The sequence below is a fragment of the Aspergillus pseudonomiae genome (genome assembly GCF_009193645.1).
Source record: "Aspergillus pseudonomiae strain CBS 119388 unplaced genomic scaffold BDV37scaffold_5, whole genome shotgun sequence".
NCBI classification, from domain to species: domain Eukaryota; kingdom Fungi; phylum Ascomycota; class Eurotiomycetes; order Eurotiales; family Aspergillaceae; genus Aspergillus; species Aspergillus pseudonomiae.
Genome location: NW_022475997.1, coordinates 310802 through 331639, shown reverse-complemented (window position 1 = coordinate 331639; position 20838 = coordinate 310802). Strand labels below are relative to the sequence as shown.

Below are 20838 nucleotides of genomic sequence, written 5' to 3'. Positions count from 1 at the left end.
AGCAGGCCTATGCTTTTCGGGATCCATACAATAGACTATTGATGATTTGCATAGCGCAGATCACAGGTTGTACTTGAACAACTATACCAGGACATGAGAAATACTCGCTCTCTTCTCTGATACCAAATAGAGAGAATGTTTTTCAAACATTAGGCAGCGCTGGGCTTGGCAGAACGGGGATCCTTCAGTCACAGGGGGAAGCAAAACACGAACAGTATTATTAGAGTCATGTTGCCAATAAAAGCGAAAGTCGAAACGGTCTTTCCTATACAACTCCTAACCATCCACGAATGGGACCCAAATTCGCCAGCGGTAGACCCGACATCCGACAATATTATTACGAAGCAACGCTCACAGTGCCTGAATGTTGATCCATACCTTTAAAGTTCAGGAACTGAATTTTCGGAGCTACATCTCTTGTAGTGAGTACATTGGTGGTAGAATGATGGCGATCAAGCACGGAAGGGGCCTCCAAGGTACTCCAGGGACCTTGAGGTCGCGGCCGATAAGAGCATGACGCAAATAATATCTTCTTCTCTCTTCCTAAATTGCTTCATCTTATATATCACTTTAGTTTATTCAATATGCCTACTATTATTAACCGGATCCCGTTGGAATTACTCGAACTGATTTGCGACGAACTAGACACAAGAGACCTGGCGTCGCTGGTTGGGACCTGTCGCGATACATACTACCGAACGATAAACCGCTTGGCGCAACGATATACCGAAATTCACCTAGACTTTTCGCAAGACAGCTTCAATCATATCCATGCTATTGCCAACAACAAGGTCATGCGAGAGCAGGTTCACCGCCTGGTCGTGATGACCCCGGAACCTTATCTCGGCCGGAACCTGCAGTGGCAGCGAAGCGCAGCAGGCCACATACAAAATCCGCTCCAGATACCAGTCATTCAACGGTTTCGAAATGACCTCGTTGAACGGCTTACGAACTGCCGATCTTTTGTCATATCCCCTGTCAGAACTAAGTTTGTGCCCGAAGAAGAAGACGACACCAACAATAATGAACATTTCAATCCTGACGATGCCGCTGGTATCTTGTTGGAAATCATTGCCGATACATCGCTGCCCATGAAGCTATTCTGGTATGGCACGGGAGTGAACTATACTTCAAATATCATGGATATTCAGCGATTACCCAAGGACCTTTTCACAAATCCTGCTTTCCAGGCCGGATGGGGCCGACTGGAAAACCTCCACCTGGACCACAAGCTCACACCATACAATTACTCCTTCATTTTGAATATGATTCTTCATGCCCCCAGTCTTCGAAAAGTCTACCTCAGCCTGGCGCCGCGAGATTTGGCAATTGAGTTCTTCTCCCACCTTGCGCAATCTCAATCTCTCCCTAGCTCACTAGAGAGGATTGCCTTATGCTTCACGTCAATACGAGCTGTTGACCTTGTCAAGATCCTCAGTCATTCTCAACAAACACTTAGACGCCTCATTCTAGATGATATTGGGGGCTTATCGTCAGATGCGTCTAAGCTACACAGTGAATTACAGAGCTGTTTTCCACGGCTGGAGGCTATTGATTTCAATAAGTGTCAATGACATCAGACATTATATTACTTTATTGATCCAATATATAATACTATTTGTGCTTGAGCATGGACATAGGTGGTTCACTAGAACAATACCCAGTTCTATCACTACTACCTGAGCGAAACTTATGTGAATGTGTATATTTCTTATCAATTTCAACTCAGAGTCTACAAAACTACCGACATTGTCGTCTTCATCTCCTTGAGCCGTCCAGAGTTGCAGCAACCACTTTTTATCTTATGCATATCTACGACTTTTCTGGAAGACTGAGGGCATCGAGAAGGACGGTAGTGTTTTATATATAGTTGAGGGAGGACTTAGCTAAAAGCCTATACAGGAGATAGTAGTATCTAAGAGCTACCTAATAATCTGGTTAATAAAAAGTCTACTCTCACCTCTCTAGCAGAGCGAGCCCGTATACAATGACGGACACTTAAAGACAATGATGATGTCTCCATTAGTATTAAAATAGAGTGGATTTATTAACTGTAATATCTTCTAAGAATATATAGTCTTATAGATAAATCTTAGCAGAATCAAAAGTATCTACAATGATATTAGCATAGGAAAGCACTCGCTATAAGACTCTTGACAGCGGACGCAAAGGCAATTCTGGAAGATATCAGCACCAGCCAGCCATCCAAGGACTGATGATTAGTATTACTACTATGCAGTTTTGTGAAATACCCATCCAGTCAGGATATTCGGAAAATAGACTTCTTCGATCTCCGAAAATTGGCCTGTGCTTGCCTTGCCGTCTTTCGGACTTGGAGCGGCTTTGTTTAGCGGTGGTATTCCACATTGTATCACGGAAACGCAGTCCGTTGGTGCTATGCAAGTCCGTATAGTTAGTGGATATTATTGATTTGAGTTTACTAGCATTATTATGAATTCGTGGAGTACGTAGTGGGCCTATGCAGCGATTGTAATGCAGGGTACCAACAAGACACGTGATACGGATGAGCCACCAGAAGACCGGAGAAGACGAAGCGCTGCGATCACCTCGTTACTTTAATGCCGATGATTTCCATGACAAAGCTACTAGTACTTACTATCATGGAGCATATTTGCTCCAGATACTGCTCAAACCCCCTCTACAGCACACTCCAAACCATCAACAACAATGATGCAGGTTCGGCTTCTAAGGGGACTGCGGACCGGGCCGATAAGGATACATGAATGGACTTGTTCTCCCACGAGGGGAGCCAAGTATCTCATATTGTGCTACAAGTTTTAAAAAGTATTCTAGAACCACGAAACCCGATTCGCTAGCGGGAACGCCACATGTTCGAAGCTCAAAAGAATCAAACGTATCTCGAATCAACGGCCAGGAGTTTCCAAATTGAGCCGTGCCCTAATCCAGGGTCGTGGTAGGGTCTCGGTTAATACGAGGAACGACCCACGTTGGCCCACAGCCTCACAGTCCATCGTTACCCTTATTGGATGGCACAACTCCGGATATTGCAGTAGATCCTCACTGTCTTGAGAGAGTCCTCCGACCGCTGGCCCCCCCTTTTTCCCGAACGTGATCAGGTGGGCTTGAGAAAGCACCCTCCGTCAAGTTGCGCTTAAGGGAAAGTCAGGCTCTGTCGACTGAAGAATAGCTGTGATGGTAGTGTTCGTCTGAGAAAGGATTGGCCATAATGGAGGTCTACAAGTCAATAACTACCCTTCAAACAAGGCATGTTATGTAATTCCAATGCATGGGCCATCATACTAGTTCGACCGGCGCCGGTTCCAACCAAGGCACTAAATCATGGATGAAAAGACCAACAGGACACTCCTATTCTGCGTCCATAATTGGCCCCCATCGTCGCAGGGCTTTTATATTTCGCCGACCCCCTCAGCCCAGCGGGCATTGAGAGCCTCACGATGACCGTTCCTCGACCAAATCCCCGGGGGTTTGCGGCTACGTGATTATGTCTAACCTCCTGCTTTCTCTTCTAATTTGAATTTCCGACAAGTGCCGTGTCCGATATTCAGGGACAGCCCTCCCCCGCCATGATTTCGCTGCTACAGTCCCCGGTGCGGCGCTACGGCCTTCTGGCTGTCTCGGCGATCATCCTCCTCGCCACGTTATACCGTCTCTATTTCAACTCCAATCCTCTCCCGCGAGTTGTCCGTCCAAGCGGCAGCAGTCCGGATAGTAGCAGTCCCAAGGGGAACGAACAGGGAACGGGACGATACAGCCATGACGACGCGGAAGCTGTTCCGCATCCGATCGACGGCTTAATCCGCAACGCAGAGCAAGAATGGGATCGCCTCCTCACGAAACAGGTATACAACCTCACCGACGCAGCTGCGCAATACCGACAGCGCCGCGGTCGCCACCCACCCCCAGGCTTCGACAAGTGGGTGGAATTCGCACAGCAAAAAGACGCGATTCTCATCGAGGACCTCTTCGACCAACTCTACGATGACTTAAGTCCATACTGGGCCCTCGACCCCAAAGCTATGCAGAAACAAGCATCGGGTTGGGAACCGCGCATCATGGTGCGCAACCACACGCTCAGCTCTGCCGGTCACACGGGCGTCAACTGGCTAGAAGTCTGGACGGATCTCATCTCGACCATCGCCGATTTCCTCCCGGACATGGATATCCCATTGAATGGCATGGACGAACCCCGCATCATCATCCCCTGGGAAACACTCTCGGAGTACCGCGAGAAGGACCGCGCAAGCCAGAAACTGCTTGACCCCGCCACAGCTGTTGACCAGTACATGGCCTTGCCCGCCTACGACGAGGCGCATCCGAACGAACCCTTCCAACCGCCCTTCGACGGCCCCGACAAACCCTTCTGGGAGATCATGCGCAACGCATGTCCCCCCGAGAGCCCGGGACGAAACAGCAATATCCCACACATGGACTTCGCGAACCCACCGAGCGAGTTCTTCAATTACCGCAACTTTTCCAAGACAGGGTATATCGAGGACTTCGAGCGATCCAAGGACCCGTGCTGGCGCGCAGAGCTGCAAGCCCTACACGGCAGTTTCATCGAGCCAACATCCACATCCACCACGCACGAGCTCGTCCCTCTTTTCGGTGGCTCGAAGCTAACGGTTAACAATGAGATCCTCATCCCACCAGCCGTGTACTGGGACGACGACCCACGGTACTCCGGCGGGTGGAAGAACCAAGGCGGCTCCTGGTCTGACAAAAAGGACATTGTGTACTGGCGCGGAATCGCCAGTGGCGGACGCAACCGCGTCGACACCTGGACAGGCTACCAGCGCCACCGACTCGTCTCCATGCTCAACGGGACAGAAGTGTCCCTGACTAACGGCTCCAAATCCGCCGGTGTCAACTTCCGTCAACCCGACTATCAGTACTACAACGTCTGGGCTGGACTAGACGGCACTTTGCCTGAGTATCTCAACGAACACTGCGACCTCGGATTCCTGGATCTATGCTGCTTTCCCCGCGAAGACGGCAAGCACTGCTCATACACCGATCCGCATTATAAGATCGTGGAAGGCCTGCCCATGAAGAAAATGTACCAGTTCAAGTATCTGCCGGACATCGACGGGAACTCGTTTAGCGGACGCTATCGGGCGTTCTTGCTGTCGACTTCTTTGCCCATCAAGGCCACGGTATATAAGGAGTGGCATGATTCGAGACTCATTCCGTGGGCGCATTTCGTCCCCATGGATTCGTTGTACATGGATATTTATGGCATTATTCAGTATTTCATTGGGTATAAGGGGCGGAATGGACATGATGGGCAGGCGGAGAAGATCGCCTTGAATGGGAAGAGTTGGGCTGAGAAGGTTCTGAGACAGGAGGATATGCAGCTTTATGTGTATCGGTTGCTTTTGGAGTATGCCCGTCTTTGTGATGAGAGGAGGGATAGTTTGGCGTTCGTGGGTGATTTATTATGAACTGGTCTTGTTGGAAACAGGGCTTCATTTGTACGATAGAGCAATAAAACGCATTAAATCGCTAGCAAAACCCACCTGCCCTACCACTTGCTAGACACTCCAGTGGAGGCTATCCCTATAGCCACGTTTACCTGCCCTTCAGCCCCTGTCCCGCACCCTCCTCGGGTTTATGCCCGATTACCAGGATGCCTGTAGCCATGATCAGTGATTCTCCAAGGCTACAGAATAAATGGTATAGAATTAAACGTTGGGAACTACAGCTACTTCCAAGGGCTTGGGAGCTTTCTCCTCCCCATTTAAGTGTAATTAACTGAATGGCCACGTATTTCGCTGAATACATTCCAGATGTTATATTCCTGGTGGGTACTCGTAAATAAATAGTGAATGGAAAGTAGGTGCTTAAAAATATGTTTTGCAGCCACTCCGAAACAGACCGACAGCATACCTCTTCATACCTCAAGAATGTAGGAATAAAGGTAATAGCACTGCTCATCTTTACTTTGGTCCAGGCTGGAAGGTTCGGCATAACCGACTCATAGGCCTGTGTCATGTTCTTACGGTCGTAAACTTTCCCATGATCGTGTAAGCCCTACCCATAGGCAGTATCAATTATTTCAGCTCCAACTACAAAGAATACAAAACGTGGGAACGGACGAAGGAGAGCCTGGCTGTATTTCCCACTGTACACCAAGGACACGTCGACAGCTAAATGGACTCACGATTACGCGAGGGCCGACGTAGTGCAATGCTCGCAAAAAGATCGAAAGCTGCGCTCTCACTGTGCTCGAAGTTATAAGCCTAGACTGCAAAATGATAAGGTCTCCCGCGTCTACGTGACTTTAGAATATTTGCCCGGGTTTTGTGGCGCGAGAATCACTAAAAAGCGATTCTCTTCGCGAAATTCTTGATCGTACTGACCAGTAGCCTCCGGGGCGATGGAAGAGAGATGCTTGCTCGTCCTTGGGGACCCGACGCTGGTATACCCTATTACTCATGGCAGAAATGAGTATCGCCAATTTCTCAAAAGAGCACTTGCAGACGCCCAATATACTGTAGGGATAGACACAGCTGTTGTCCTATTCCGGCTCCAATTTCAGGGTTGCTGACCCACCCATTATGTACGGTCGCGTGTGCACCATGAAGCGCACCAGCAAGAAGAAAGGAATTCGGGGAGATTTGTCGCGAGAGGTCGTCGCTGCTTTTCCAGATGTTCTACTCGAGGCCCTTGAGGTGGGCTGGCTCTCTTGGGAGTTGTATAGTCGACAGATATTTTGAGTGGCTGCAATGCAAATCGAGCTTTGCCCCACAAGCCATATAATTCCCGAGAGGGGTATAGGATATTTTGCCATATATCAGTTCCGCTTTCGCCCATCACAGTGCTCCTCCATTGCTGAATCTTGTCTGGGTGCTAAAAGCACTCTAGATTCAGCCAAGGCTGTTCCGGTTCATTCTTCAGTTTGCATGCTGTGTAAGATGGTGATTGTGTAAGATACTGACTTAGCCTTGCCGTTGGAAATTGAATTTGCCGAGCCACAATCACTGTAACCTGTTTAACCGAGCCTTGTTGGCCACCGAAAACACTGGGAACAGGAGGGAGAAAGCTAGTTGAACGTGAAAAGCGCCGACTGGGGGCAGGAGATGAAGCCCTAACCATGAGGAATTTTACAAGTAACAAGATGCGCGTGAACAACAACCAACTCTAGAATAAGCTCTGGGAGGTAAGGACATGGAATGATGAACGAGAGATTTCTTGGGAAAGCTAATATGTAGTTGTTCAAATAATCCAGAACATGCCGCGAGCATACACGTGCGTCCAAACCAGCGCTTTAGTAACCGCTGTATTTGCTAGCGAGCAGGTTGTACTCTCCAAAATGAAGATTTGCTTGTTCTCCTTCCAGGAGAAAGTCTGGACGAATTGGATATTCCTTAAGCTCTTTGGGGGTAATAGGTGTCAGTCAAGCAAGCCAGAGGGTGGTGATCTAAATTTTCAGGATCGAAGTAAAGGCGTTAGACTTTGACATCCTATAAGACTGCATCGTACGTCACGTTAAGCCTGTATAAAGGATCCAGTCAACAGGCTTTGTCTAATTTGCCATTATATTCGTAGTGCTCCCAGCTGCTTATCTGTTATTGTAACACATTGATGTTGGAGAATATATGGAACAGTCGTATACCTATTTAGTAGCCCTGAAGGCGAGGATGGCCCTGAAACTAACGCTTGATGGTGGCTGTCACAGGACTCTTTGATCACTGTCTATACGTTGTACGGAGCCACCGTGCTCTTTAACACCAGTGTTAAACGTGCCTTATCTCTCAGACTTGGCCATTTTAAGGATCCATGATAATAAATATTTATAGGAATAGAAGCGAGCAGATAGGGGGGCAGTAGTGAGATCTTTTAAAGACACCTACTAGAATGGATCAGGGCGTGGGGAAGTATTCACGTAGATACAATGACGACTATGGTCCAGATAGTGACTCAAAACTTCCGTGTGAAGTTATCCACGAGTTGATATCACAGGCTCACTTTCTTCAATACCATAGGGAGAGTGAATTCCTGTATGAATATTCTCGAAGATTGACTACCGCCTCAATGTTGTGAGACTTGGAAAGAATTAACATGACGGGTTAAAGTTGTCCGCTCTAAAACCTAATTTTGTATCTTTCAGTTTCTCACTCTAACTATATTAGGCTATGGCCATTGCACACCTCGCGCACTAACCGCCTTTGGTTAACCATGTACGAGCATGAGGATGGATTGCCTTAACCCTAGTAGTCCATACTTCTAGAACTTTACATTGGCTATATCGTTACAAAGCACTGTGTAAAATGTCGCCAATAAATCAATGATCCGATCTAGTGCTGTCTAATCGCCGGTGGCCCCCAAAAGCCACAACAAATATACATAGCCGGGGAAGAGCAGCCGGCCATGAAGTAATATATAATGGCGCTTCGTCCCTGCTCATCCCAAACACCACATCAGCTCTCAGCGTTCCTCTGAACAATGGCATACCTTATATTCACTCTTTTATTTTTCAGCGCCGTTACTTTTCGGAACTCTCTGTCACTAGCTCAGTCACAAGGACTTAGGACTCTTTCTTCGTCTTATATTGATGGTGCATCCCTCTCATATAAGAAAGTAGGTAAAGCCCACAGCATTGTCTCTTTGATATTTCTAACGAAATCAGACACCGATCTGCTCAATCCCGGACCTCGATACCTATAGCGGCTATGTCCATCTTCCACCCCGCGTAGACGATGCACATCCACACCCGAGAAACCTGTTCTTCTACTATGCCAAGTCAACCAAGAATAGGACAGCTCCGTTGACGATTTATCTCGGCGGTGGTCCAGGAGCGAGCTCCATGTCTTCTATGGCCACTGAGATAGGACCTTGTTCCGTGAACTCAGATTCAAATAGTACATCGCCGAATCCCTGGTCCTGGACACGAGAATCCGATATCCTCTTCATCGATCAGCCGGTTCAAACTGGATTTTCGTATGATGTGCTCACGAACGCCACTATTGACTATTTGACAAGTATTATCACTCCAACTGACTTCCACAACGAAGTTCCGGCAGCGAACCATACATTTAGGTCCGGGGTGTTCGGGTCCCAGAATTTCAACGGAACGGTAAATTCGACGATGAATGGCGCGAGGGCGTTGTGGGATTTTATGCAGGTTTGGATTAATGAGTTGGTCTCTTTTCTATCTCCTCAATTCCTCGTCTTTGACACTGATTACCAGATTTCCCGAATATGAATCACCAGATAAGAAAGTACACATTTGGACTGAATCCGTAAGTCCCTTTATCCCATCTGTTCTGCATGTCTGCTAACGAACACTCCAAGTTTGGCGGCCGATACGGCCCATCCTACGCCGCATATTTCCTGGACCAGAATGAGAAAGTCCAGAACAACCAAAGGACTAACGCTTCATCTCCTTCTTCGATCAACATCGACACACTAAGCATCCACAACGGGTGCAGCGACATCATCACGCAGGGTGCTTTCTACCCCATATTCGCATACAATAATACATACGGGGCACAAGCCATCAACAAAGAGCAGTACGAAGAAGCTAACTATAATTTGACTAAACCCGGCGGTTGCATGGATATGGCCGTGAAATGTCAGGAACTCGCGCAAAGGCTGGACCCGCATAACCTCGGGAATAATGCGGACGTCAATGCTGCGTGTTTCGCTGCCGATGAATTCTGCTATGCGAATGTGTTGGGGGTTTATGCCTTGTCTGGGGTGAGCTGTTCCATATGGTCTGATGAATGTGTGTTGACTGTTGTAGCGTGATGTGCATGATCTGGCCGAGGTTCCTACTTCGACTATGCCGCAGCCCTACTCGGATGGCTTTTTTAATCGACCATGGGTGCAGGACGCTTTGGGCGCTCGGGTGAATTTCACTGCGAATTCAAATGTTGTTTATAACGGTGAGATCTATCGCAAAAAGGAAGAATTCCCTAGAGATAGCTGTTAATCAGAGTAGCATTCTGGAGCACTGGAAACGCGCTCATCACGCGTGGAAATGCAATGGACGACTTCGCATCGATTGTGAAACGGGGCGTTAAGGTTAATCTTATCTATGGTGATAGGGACTATCTCTGCAATTGTATGTCATGATTCTGTTTCACTAGAATACTAACTAATGTTAACCTAAGGGATGGGCGGCGAGAACATCAGCTTATCCATAAAACACGACCAATCCGCAGCGTTCAGCTCCAGCGGGTATGCAGATCTCATTACGAATCGAACGTACGTGGGGGGTGTTGTTCGTCAACATGGGAATCTTTCCTTCACACGAGTGTTTGATTCAGGACATGCTGGTAAGCCTTCAGAAAAGATCGGTTTAGTTTAGGGTATACTGACTTCACAGCTGCTGCTTTCCAACCTGAGACCATGTTTCGTATTTTCTCGCGGATTATACACTCCAAAGATATTGCAACAGGCAATATCTCTATGTCTGAAGAGCGCAGGAAGACCTATAAGACCCATGGCCCACATTCAAGCCTTTACAGAAAGAACAAGCTCCCCTCCCCAGCAGCCCCAGTGTGCTACACTCTGGACATGTCTACAACCTGTACAGCCAACCAGAAGGTAGCATTAATGAATGGCACGGCCGTCGTGGAGGACTTCGTGGTAAAGTGGCCTGTCTCCTAGATGGAGCTACTCGAGGAGCCTTAGAATACACTCGAACTAGTGGAAAAAGCTCAATGATTGTCGTTGTTTACGCTAGAGATATTCTGAATGATGATGCAAACTTCACACTGACCCCATTATCGTCATCCAAAACGGCAGTCACTGTTTTCACTCTCTGTCTCAACTTCTGCGGCCCAATGGCTGAAGACTCCTCAAACTCCATGACCTGCCTAGCAGTCATTGCAGTAATCGTGGAATCCCACAGTATCTCCCGTCGCTTGCAGGTTTCTAGTAGACAGATCGCCCGACGACGAATTTGTATATCCCGACATCGCACTCCCACAATGTACAACGGCGAGACAATACCGAGGTCGAAAGAAAATGCTCTCTTTTGTGACAATTGCCTATTAAAAGCTTAGTATGCCATGTCCACTAGTTATTCACGAATGAATATGACCAACCTCATGCGTGATAAATAACTCTCCGCAAGTGAAACAATCGTGTTGAACTCCGTCCGAAACTGATCCCAAACAGACTCTGGACTATTTGCCTTGACAGCAACGTACATCTGCCCAATGATATACCAAATTTGCATAAGGTCCAGATCCTCACCGTGTGAATATGATGTTTCAGGTTGACTAGATCGTCCTGGCGAGGGCGTAGGTTTCATAAGCCTACCATGCCACTCCTTCAAATACCTCAACGTCCGTCCCTGATCAAGTGGAAGCACAACGGTCGAAGGATTCTCGATACTTATCGCCATATTCAGCCGATCATGGAAAATAGAATTGAGCACAGCATCCAAGGAACGCTCCACATCGCCACCATTACATTCGATATCAATCCTCGACAAGATAGACGGACCTCGCTCACCATCCCGCTTCAACGTCTGAGGCAACGACGTACCCAATAGCCCAACCAGCTGATTATCCAGCCTCATAAACAGGGATAGCATCGTTTCTCGCGACACAACATTCCACTCCAGCCCCTCTACACACCGCAGCAGTATATCTAGACCAGATTTAATATGAACAACCGCCGCCCGCGGACAGCCCCTCATACACTCAAAGCAAGCAAACAACACACAGCAAACCAGCGCCAGATCCCTCCCGCCATCTCCCAGCCGAGTCCGCACATACCGTAGTGCCCGGCCATAGTCCCGCATAGCGAACTGAGCCAGTGGACTTATAAAGAACGGATCATCACTGTACTCATAGACCTGTTGCAGGGCCCCGAACGAGATAACAGCATGTGTAAGGGCTTCCTCGCTATGTGCAGCTTGTAATACCGGATCGGAGAAGTCGGCTGGAAAGCGGTACCTCGTCTGATGGAGGAAGAAATCGAATGATTGTCTTTCCTCGTCGGATGTCAGGAATGACGATCTAGATTCCGGTGCGCGGTAGACCACCACCCGTAGCGCGGGTGATGATTTCGATTTTGGGATGGCCGTGTAGCTACATGGACGACCTGCTGAGGTGCATCTCTGGCAGATTGGCCGTCCTTCGTCGCATTTTATGCGTCGTTTTCTGGGTTGTGTTAGTAGTAGGTTGGTTGATAATAGTTCAGGGGTTAGGGTTACGCACTTGCAAGTTATGCAGCCCGTCTTTACTTTGCTGCCGCAGACTCGGGGTGCTTTTCTCGAGTTGTTCATTTGTGGATGAGGTATTGTGTTTGAGATGGATGATTAGGCTGACAGATTAGTGGGATTTGTGGCTACGCTGCGAATTTATTACTCCTTGTTCCGCCCCCAAATGCAAGTCGATGCCTTCCTTACCCTACACACTGCCTCAGGCAGCGAACAGGGTATCTCGGAATGAATGTAGGAAGTATCTATCTACATGGTTAATCATAAAGTCCCATGTACAAACAGTTCGTATTACCCTTCCCAGTTCCCAATACATATTTCTATCCATCCAGCCCAGCCATCACTAAACAAAGGAAAACAGCCGTCCAGACCAACAAGTGAACATGATGGCAATTACAAGCCACGATCTCCAAATACTAAAGTCTCTCCTCAATCCTCGTATGAAATTCCCTCTGTACCGCAATACCATCCTTAGGAATGGGTCCCATCTCAAACCCATCCCCCTTCACGTCAGGACTGGTACAATGCACGTCGGTCTGCATCTCAGCGGAATCACTCTCATTTGGCATCCGAATCCATCTTTCGCTATCCGTGCTGCGTCGATGCTGGTGTCCGTGAGACTTCGATCCGTATGCCCTGGAATCGTACGCGTATTGTAGATTCGACGTCTTGCTTTTCTGGCCCGACACGCTGCTGGTAATCTTTTGTGCGGCAGTTTTGAATAACCGGTAGATTATAGGTAGGTTGGCGCAGAGGATGCAGCCGAGCGATTCGAAGGCTGAGAGAATTCCCAGTGGTACTCCTTCCCCTGCGTTTCTGTTAGAATTGGGCGTTGAGTCGGAGTGGACGGTAGGAAGGGGGAGGGGCGTTACAGGTTATGTCGGCTGAGCCTTGCGCGACGACATAGGCTAACCGGGCGGCGCTTATGCCGCAGGTGCTGTCAAATATTCGTTAGTCCCGATGGGTTGAGGCCCAGGGGTATAGGTTATGGGAGTTGCTGTACATGAATCCAATGGAAAATATCGCGACAAGAGCAATTTTCTTCTTCCGTGTTGTCCGGACTCCCAAGATGACGGGGATAGGGAGGGCGAAGAGCACGAGGTCCGTGACCATGTTCGAGGAGTTGACGAAGTATGTCAGAGCTGTGGAGTTGAAGCATTCACCTTTCACGGTGCGGTCCCAAAATGCGTTTAGCGGGCGACATAGTGCGCCCATGAATGCTTCGATGATGGTGATCCATATCAAGACAAAGATTGAACATCCGATCACGGTTTTGCTGAACCAGGGGATGGGGAAGATGCGGTAGTATAAGACGAGGATCCCGAGCTTTGTTGCGGCGAGGAAGACGTTGTAAAGGTGACTAGCGATATACTCTCCCTGTGTCTATTTTCAGCGAGACCGAGGGTGCAGGATCAACAGGCGCTCTGACCTTTAAGAATATCTCCAGGTCCTTGAGGTCGACAGTCGCGGTGTGATGGCCGAATCCATGGCCCACACCTGTTGGGATCAGCAGGGACTAAAAATAACAGGGCAGAGACGCTCCCCATTCGACGTACCGGTGACCAGCATCGTTACCGAGTATGCTACTTCTAGGGCCTGATATAGGATCAGCAATCATAGTTATATGCATGGACCCAGTTCGTGGTGGGGAGACAGACACTTGCCAGGATGATTAAGTGGTCATCTAGATGAAGACCCTCTTTTGACATTTTAGCAAACAGTCGCAGCACCGTGCTTGCTACCAAAAGCACCGTGGGAACTGTGTATCCCACGATTACCAGTGTCTCTCTCGACGGAGTCCCGTCCCAGCTCGTCATGTTGGTGTACGTTGTTGACACGCACAGAGATCCGGTAGGATGTCACCCTTTCGTCTCGGAGACGACAGCATCAGACCAACTTAGACTGACACTGACGAGTGGCACTTGTCCGGAAAGAAAGGCAAAGGGGTTTAATGGGGACTTTAACAGGATTGTGTCCGTTTCTAGTGTCATTCATATGAATTTGCATGTCTGCTAGCTCTATCGTGGTGCCCTAGGGGCAGAATCCTTCGGATCAGGCCAGAGACTTCATAAACCTCCCCTGTTGATTCCTAATCACCGGCATAACTTATTGAAGCCACTCCTAAGGCGGGTCTACATGCCCAGACTTATCAAATTCTACGAGGGTAACAGGCATTAGAAAGCGTGGCATGCATTGAAACTCAAATACCAGGCCTTGCGAGACATAACAGCTGAATATTACAGCTGCTCATCTAAAACACGGCTTAGACGTGATGGCTGAGACAAGCTCGTCGACGGACTGTGATTTATTCATCTAGTGTCCGCAATGGCGGCCCAGGTGGAGCTACACCTCAATCAACAACTATCCAATAACCATAACCACATATGGCCGATCCTTCTCGGCAGGGAATACGAGTGGTGATGTTCCATGTCCGATCCATTCCTCTCCCCACCTCCCTCGATCCCCCCGTATTCTCATATCATGCCCAGGCCAAGACCCTAAATCCAAGTCCTGTGTTTTACCTTTGTGCCGCTCCTTCCTGCTCGTTATTTGGGTCAACCCTCCACTTCCACGGTTCCTGAAGCACTGCACAGAGACGACCCGCGATTTCCTGCATTGGAGGAGCAGCAACATGTTCCTGACTTGGTCCATGAAGCCAGAACCGGTCTCCCCACGATCGGACTCGTCAAGTGCATCGTCACTGAGAGAGTCCAGACCTAAGGTGCGAACCCGCAATGGCTGCAATACCTGCCGACGGAGGCGGGTGAAGTGCGATGGTAGGTGCAAGCCCGTTCTACCGTTTTTGTCCCGGCTCGTTCTCCGAAATTACGAGTTCAGTCTAGAGCTTTCGTGTGCACCCAATACGGAATAGAATGGCAGAGGCTTATCCACTACTGATACAGAAACTCGTCCCACCTGCACACGCTGTCAGCGATCAAAGAACCGATGTAGCTACGAACTGCAGCTTCAATGGGAGGACGAGATGCGGACGGCAGGGAAGTGTCATGGACGAACGGGCGTTCAATCGAAGAGACATTCCTTGCAGCGCCCACCGGCAAGTGACGGAGATGCCCAACGACCGACACGGACCAGACGCAAGGACATGGCCCATCGGCAGCGTGACGCTGATTCCGTGGCGATCCGCTCTCCACCCAACTCGCATAGCGCACTACGCGCCACGCACCCCAATCGGGTAACGTATAGCACTCACTACGAGAACTGGAAGAATGTGACGACTATTTCGCGTCCATTTCCCGTGCTGCCATGGAGTATCGGTATGCCAGACATGGACAACGTGTGCTTGTCCTTTTACCATTCCGTGATGTGTACCGTCGGGGTGACCGTTGATGATGAGCACTTCAACCCCCTCCGCAGCACGGTGATGCGTCTCGTGTTTCGGACTGAGACAGCGTATTATGCCGTTCTCATGGCCAGTGCACATTACCTGCGATCAGTTGAGAGTAGGTTCGAATTAATGGAAATTCAGATTCGCTCGAGGGTTCTAAGGGGCTTGCGGCGAGCCCTGATGAAAGATAAGTTGGATTGGGAGGACCTGCTGGTGCCGACGATCTTTCTTTGTTCTTCGGCGGTATGTAACGTCTCCACTCTATATTATAACGCCATGGCAATCATACCACTCAAGGTTCGGCTAGAAGGTGACGACTAATCCTTCGGTTAGATCTCTAGCAGCTGCGACGGCTCCTGGGCAAAGCATCTCGCCTGTTTCCAGTTGATCGTGAAGGAGATGGCCCGTGGCCACAGAAAGGCTCCCCCTATGCCACAATTCTTCATCAGCTACTTCTCTGCGCATCTCGTGCTGGCTAAATCAGTGTTCTCAATTGAGGACACCCTGCCTGTCGGTGAAATACCAACCACCCCTATTAGCCCCACCTCCTTAGCCAGCTCGACGAACACCGAAAGGGTATCATGGACTTCCACCAAGGATCTTGCCAAGGTGATGCCAGCGGACACACTCCATGAAATTGACGTGTGGAACGGCCTCAGCAGCCACATGTTACTGCTCATTAACGAGATTCTGACTCTTAAGCACGATGCCCAAGTACTCCGTGACCAATCGTTAGATCCATCCACACCCCAGATAGCGGTCAAGCAGAAACAAGCCGCAATTGCGGATAAGATCACAAACTTGGAAGCAAGTCTAGCTACCACAACACAGATAATCCCCGTCTCGTTATACAAAGACCGCAGTCCTACCGAATCCAGACATGGATTCCGCTTACTCAAAAGCACAAGCGAGGCCTATCGCCTGGCGTCCTACCTGCTCCTATCAGAGGCAGTTTGTCCTCGATTCCTTGGGTATACCTCCACCGCTACCCCGAGTATTGAGCGGCTCAGGGATCAGGCCCAGAGGGCACAATACGTCGACCGCATCTTTCACCTGGCGAACTACGTTGTATCCTCGGTGGATCACCTCCCCATATCCTGGCCTCTATGGCCGCTCTTTATTGCTTCCTGTTGCTGCTCACAAGACGAGAAAAGTAGAGCTATGAGGATATTTCGCGCCGCCAGAGACAAAGCCCCATACGAGAATATTCCTCGAGCGCAGACGTTAGTCGAACTACTCTGGCAGCGCAGGGACATGCAGACGGAGTCGCACAACACCGTGCGGGTTGGTCGGTTCGAGTGGGAATCTGCGATGGAGTTTCTTGGTTGGCAGACAAGCTTTGCCTAATTGTACTAGATCACTTCATATCTTGTCTATTATGCTATCTATATATACCCTTGATGAATTATGGCTATCCTGTCCCTCCATTATTTATATGCATACCTTACAAACAGAACCGAAAGCTCTCATTCTGCCAATCCGACATATCACCCACCTGCCTCCTAGCAGTAGACCCCTCCGAATCCTCTGCTTCCTTAGTCTCAGGCTCGATAACACGACCCTGGTTGCGATCCCTCCTCTTATTCTCCCAGACCATATACGCGCGCAGCAAAGCCACATCAAGAACAGCAATACAAAAACAGGCCAAAATAGCCGCAAACGCAGACTAATTCCATCGGTCAGCACACACCCACCAGCATAACCAACTATAAGACAAAGAAAGGAAGGAAGAAGGGAAAACTCACATAATAATGGGGCGCCTGGTTCTTCTTAAAAAGCTGCGGGCCAGCAATATTCCCCACACAATACCCAATAAACAAGATCGCCGTGACGGTAGTCTTCTTCGTGAAGCCAGCGAAATTACTCGAGACCAGACTAAGGCTGAGGGGGAATCCGGCGCCAAACACCGTGACCAGCCAGACGCCTACCAGCCGGCCCCATTTCTTCTCGACCGGGAGTTGGCGCATGAGGAGGATGCCGATGAGGCTGATGAGCAGGGTGATGATCATCCAGTAGCAGCGAAGACCGCGGAAGCGGTTGCAGGTGAATGCGCTGAGGAGGAGGAAGACCAGGGCTACTGCTGCCATGGGGATGGTGTAGAGGAGGGTGTTGAAGGTGTCGAAGCCGAAGGAAGCGATTACTAGACTTGAGAACTGGTGTGCATCTCGTTAGTGATGGTTTCAGTTGGGGGTGGTCTGGGTGCTTACGTTGGTGATCCCGCCGTTGGGAAGGGAAACTAGGAAGTTATAAGTGAATAGGAACCAGGTTTTAGGGTCAATCAGGGCTTCGATGAATTGGTCTTTCTTCCATTCTCGGCTTCGGTAGGTTTGCTGGCAGGCTTGGGCGCGGCGGTAGGCTGGCCCGCGCTGCGAGGGGGAAAGGAATTTGGCGTTCAATGGCGAGTCGGGTAGGGCGAAGAATTGGAAGATCGACCAGACGAGGGTGATGATGCCAAAGATGATGAATACCCACTGGTAAATTGGTTAGTCTAATGGCTCCTTTGGACGGGTTTTGGTAGCGCTTCTTGTATATACCTGCCATGGACCCAGGCGGTTGTGCACATGGCCGATTGCGTAGGAGAGAACTCCTCCGAAGATCGACGCAACGCCATTACCAGCAAACCAGATGCAGCTTCTTAGAGCATGCTCGGAGGGCGTGTACCACATGCCTACCACGATGGTGAAGCCCGGGCTGATGGCGCTTTCAAAGACGCCAAGTAGTACACGCAGGGTTGTTATGCCTGCGAAGCTAGAGGCAGCCGCATGGCATGTTAAGATGATTGCCCAGATGATCCTGGGAGGATTAGCTGCTGGTATCTCATGAAATATTGAGTACTGAACTCACATCATGATTGACAGATACTTCCCGATGGGAAACTTGACAAATCCTATGGATACGGGATAGGATGCGACCATGTAGCCGAAGTAGAACGCGCTCGAGGCCCATGAGTACTGCTCGGTGTTCATGTGCTATATTGAAGTCAGACACTACTGCTTGGATTGTGTCAAAGAAAACGTAGCGACAGCGTACCGTTCCAGGCAACAGTCCAAGGATGGAGGTATACGACATTGCGGTTTTGTCCAGATACTGTAGCAGGTACGAGACAAACATCAGAGGGAGCAGACTAATTCATGTTAGATTCATGTTCAACAGTTCCCGAGCACTTCGCCTCTACAGCTTCCCGATGTCATATACATACCAGAGGTCTATTGGACGGAGAATCGCCTTTTCTTCCACCGCTGTCAGCGGTGGAAGTTCATCAACCGTCTCATTGGGACGCTTAGGCTCCGACTCGGGAGAATTGCAGTAGTCCGACTCGGCCATATTCTCAGTCCAGCTGAACAATGAAAGACTCACTACAATGGCCTTCCCCCTACAGAGCAGAAGAGGAAGTACAGAAAATAAATCTCATCGGGAGCTGTGAGTTTCTTAAAGGCCGCACCATCCAGTCTCAACGGCTTCCCTTGCAGTCTGGTTGCATCGACTAACGCCATATAAATTAACCTCCAGCTAGACCTACACTGGAGGGGTCTTGTTTCTCTAGATGCATCACAGGCCTGTTAGTGGCATTTAGCTGCATGTAAGCGTAATACTGTCACGTCTTAAGCCATCCTTCGCAGCTTCAGCCCGTGTCACTAAACCCGAATAGGGAATGCAAGGGCTCGCTTCGACCTGACCGAAAAGGTGATAGCGTCCGACGAAGCCTGGACTGCACATCTTTGGCTGCACGCAACAACGCTCCACTCCCACTCTGTATGGAACCATATCGTAAATGAAAATGATTAATGTTCATTCCCCTGCAGGCCACAATCCTGAAAGTGTGGAGCAATATGGCAAATATTTAATGAATCCTTCGGGTCCGTCCACAAAAACGCCCGAGCAGGAGGAACTCAGGCCATCATCCGATCATCTTGCTGACTCCTGAGTTCCATTGCCACCGGAAGCATGCATCGGATACTCACAGACGACAGATTATACCGGGCTGATGCCGACCTACTCATACCAGGGAAGGGGGAACCAATCCCCCACGGCGCCGTGGTATGGCAATCGAAGACCATACGCTACGCAGGACCCCAATCAGGGGTCCCGGCTGAGTTTCAAGGGGCCACAACCACTCATGTTCCCGTCGTAATGCCGGGGATGTGGGATTGTCACATTCACTTCCTGGGTTCTACAGCAGCCACAATGAATGCGATCGTCGACACGCCCCAGGCTCTGGCGGGTGCACGGAGTGTCCCAGATCTACACGCCACTGTTATGGCCGGATTCACCTCAGTGCGTGAGGTTGGGGGCTACGGGTGTGACCTCGCAAAGGTCGTAGAGGAGGGACGAATCCCAGGACCTAGTATCTACTCCAGTCACTCTGCCATAAGCATGACTGCAGGACACGGTGATGTCCACGGCGTCCATAGGGACTCGCTGCTTGACCTGTGCGGCCACGGCCTACCTCTGACAATTGCTGACGGCGTACCTGAATGTCTGCTCGCAGTGCGAAAGCAGTTGCGCCGGGGTGCCAAGGTCATAAAGGTCTGTGCTAGTGGAGGTGTTGTGAGTGCCATCGACGACCCACAGCACCAGGAATTCTCTTTCGAGGAATTGAAGGCTATTGTCGACGAAGCAGCGCGGGCACGTCGGGTCGTCGCTGCTCACTGCCATGGTAAAGCGGGTATCATGAATGCACTGCGCGCTGGATGTCGCACGATTGAGCATGGCAGCTTCTTGGATGAAGAGGCCGTTGAGCTGATGAAGGAGAAGGGGGCAATTCTAGTCGCCACCCGCAGTGTCATTGAGAGTGGTCTGGCAATGAAAGACCTTTTCACACCGTCGTCCTATCAGAAGTTGCTCGAAGTAGCTGATGCACACAAGAAGGCGTACCAACTGGCTGTTTCAAGAGGTGTCACGATAGCCCTTGGCACCGATCAGTTCATCAGCTCGGATAACCCGATGATAGGCTACGGTCGCAATGGCCATGAAGTGAGGTATGCGGTAGAAGCCGGTTTGACTCCGCTGGCGGCCATCCAAGCTGCCACGGCCAACGGGCCCCTTACTTTAGGGTATCAAGCGCCATTGAGCGGTCAACTAAGGGAGGGATTTGATGCAGACATCATTGCAGTCAGGGAGAGCCCGCTCGAGAATGTCGCGGTTCTGTCTAACTCAAGGAATGTCACCCACGTCTGGCGTGCTGGCATGCTGATTAAGTCGTGAAACGAGCATCTGAAGAGGTTATAACGGTTTGGGTTACTAGCATGTCCATGCATATTTGTAAATATATAAGACCAACTCAGGTTGGATTGTGCATCTTCGATTTGTC

The 20838-nt window shown here is 49.6% G+C and overlaps 8 protein-coding genes across 8 annotated transcripts; 5 read left to right on the top strand and 3 right to left on the bottom strand.

Moving 5' to 3' along the window:
• The first annotated feature begins 484 nt into the window (after positions 1-484).
• On the top strand, positions 485-1653 carry BDV37DRAFT_157317 (uncharacterized protein). Its single transcript, XM_032079088.1, has one exon. The coding sequence runs from the start codon at positions 585-587 to the stop codon at positions 1572-1574; it is 990 nt and encodes a 329-aa protein (XP_031946023.1). The 5' UTR covers positions 485-584; the 3' UTR covers positions 1575-1653.
• Positions 1654-3357: 1704 nt separating this feature from the next.
• BDV37DRAFT_238186 (uncharacterized protein) lies at positions 3358-5545 on the top strand. Its single transcript, XM_032080811.1, has one exon. The coding sequence runs from the start codon at positions 3567-3569 to the stop codon at positions 5442-5444; it is 1878 nt and encodes a 625-aa protein (XP_031946022.1). The 5' UTR covers positions 3358-3566; the 3' UTR covers positions 5445-5545.
• Positions 5546-8448: 2903 nt separating this feature from the next.
• BDV37DRAFT_295285 (Alpha/Beta hydrolase protein) lies at positions 8449-10617 on the top strand (the record flags this gene model as incomplete). The annotated part of the gene is made up of 8 exons (XM_032089832.1): positions 8449-8583; positions 8633-9141; positions 9194-9245; positions 9298-9702; positions 9749-9890; positions 9947-10069; positions 10119-10283; positions 10334-10617. The coding sequence occupies 8 exons, from the start codon at positions 8449-8451 to the stop codon at positions 10615-10617; spliced, it is 1815 nt and encodes a 604-aa protein (XP_031946021.1).
• Positions 10618-10684: 67 nt separating this feature from the next.
• Positions 10685-12247, bottom strand: BDV37DRAFT_278709 (Zn(II)2Cys6 transcription factor; the record flags this gene model as incomplete). The annotated part of the gene is made up of 3 exons (XM_032086136.1): positions 10685-11000; positions 11058-12122; positions 12180-12247. 3 exons carry the CDS (start codon positions 12245-12247, stop codon positions 10685-10687), a joined length of 1449 nt encoding a protein of 482 aa, XP_031946020.1.
• A 350-nt stretch (positions 12248-12597) lies between these two features.
• On the bottom strand, positions 12598-13998 carry BDV37DRAFT_268316 (putative integral membrane protein PTH11-like; the record flags this gene model as incomplete). The annotated part of the gene is made up of 6 exons (XM_032084159.1): positions 12598-12989; positions 13054-13118; positions 13185-13558; positions 13611-13678; positions 13738-13777; positions 13840-13998. The coding sequence occupies 6 exons, from the start codon at positions 13996-13998 to the stop codon at positions 12598-12600; spliced, it is 1098 nt and encodes a 365-aa protein (XP_031946019.1).
• Positions 13999-15164: 1166 nt separating this feature from the next.
• BDV37DRAFT_278707 (transcription factor domain-containing protein) lies at positions 15165-16874 on the top strand (the record flags this gene model as incomplete). The annotated part of the gene is made up of 2 exons (XM_032086135.1): positions 15165-15770; positions 15861-16874. The coding sequence occupies 2 exons, from the start codon at positions 15165-15167 to the stop codon at positions 16872-16874; spliced, it is 1620 nt and encodes a 539-aa protein (XP_031946018.1).
• Positions 16875-16971: 97 nt separating this feature from the next.
• BDV37DRAFT_295284 (major facilitator superfamily domain-containing protein) lies at positions 16972-18851 on the bottom strand (the record flags this gene model as incomplete). The annotated part of the gene is made up of 7 exons (XM_032089831.1): positions 16972-17193; positions 17273-17680; positions 17735-17998; positions 18062-18320; positions 18372-18496; positions 18558-18651; positions 18727-18851. The coding sequence occupies 7 exons, from the start codon at positions 18849-18851 to the stop codon at positions 16972-16974; spliced, it is 1497 nt and encodes a 498-aa protein (XP_031946017.1).
• A 463-nt stretch (positions 18852-19314) lies between these two features.
• Positions 19315-20824, top strand: BDV37DRAFT_295282 (metal-dependent hydrolase family protein). The gene has a single exon (XM_032089830.1). It carries the CDS (start codon positions 19473-19475, stop codon positions 20730-20732), a length of 1260 nt encoding a protein of 419 aa, XP_031946016.1. The 5' UTR covers positions 19315-19472; the 3' UTR covers positions 20733-20824.
• The last annotated feature ends 14 nt before the right edge of the window (positions 20825-20838 follow it).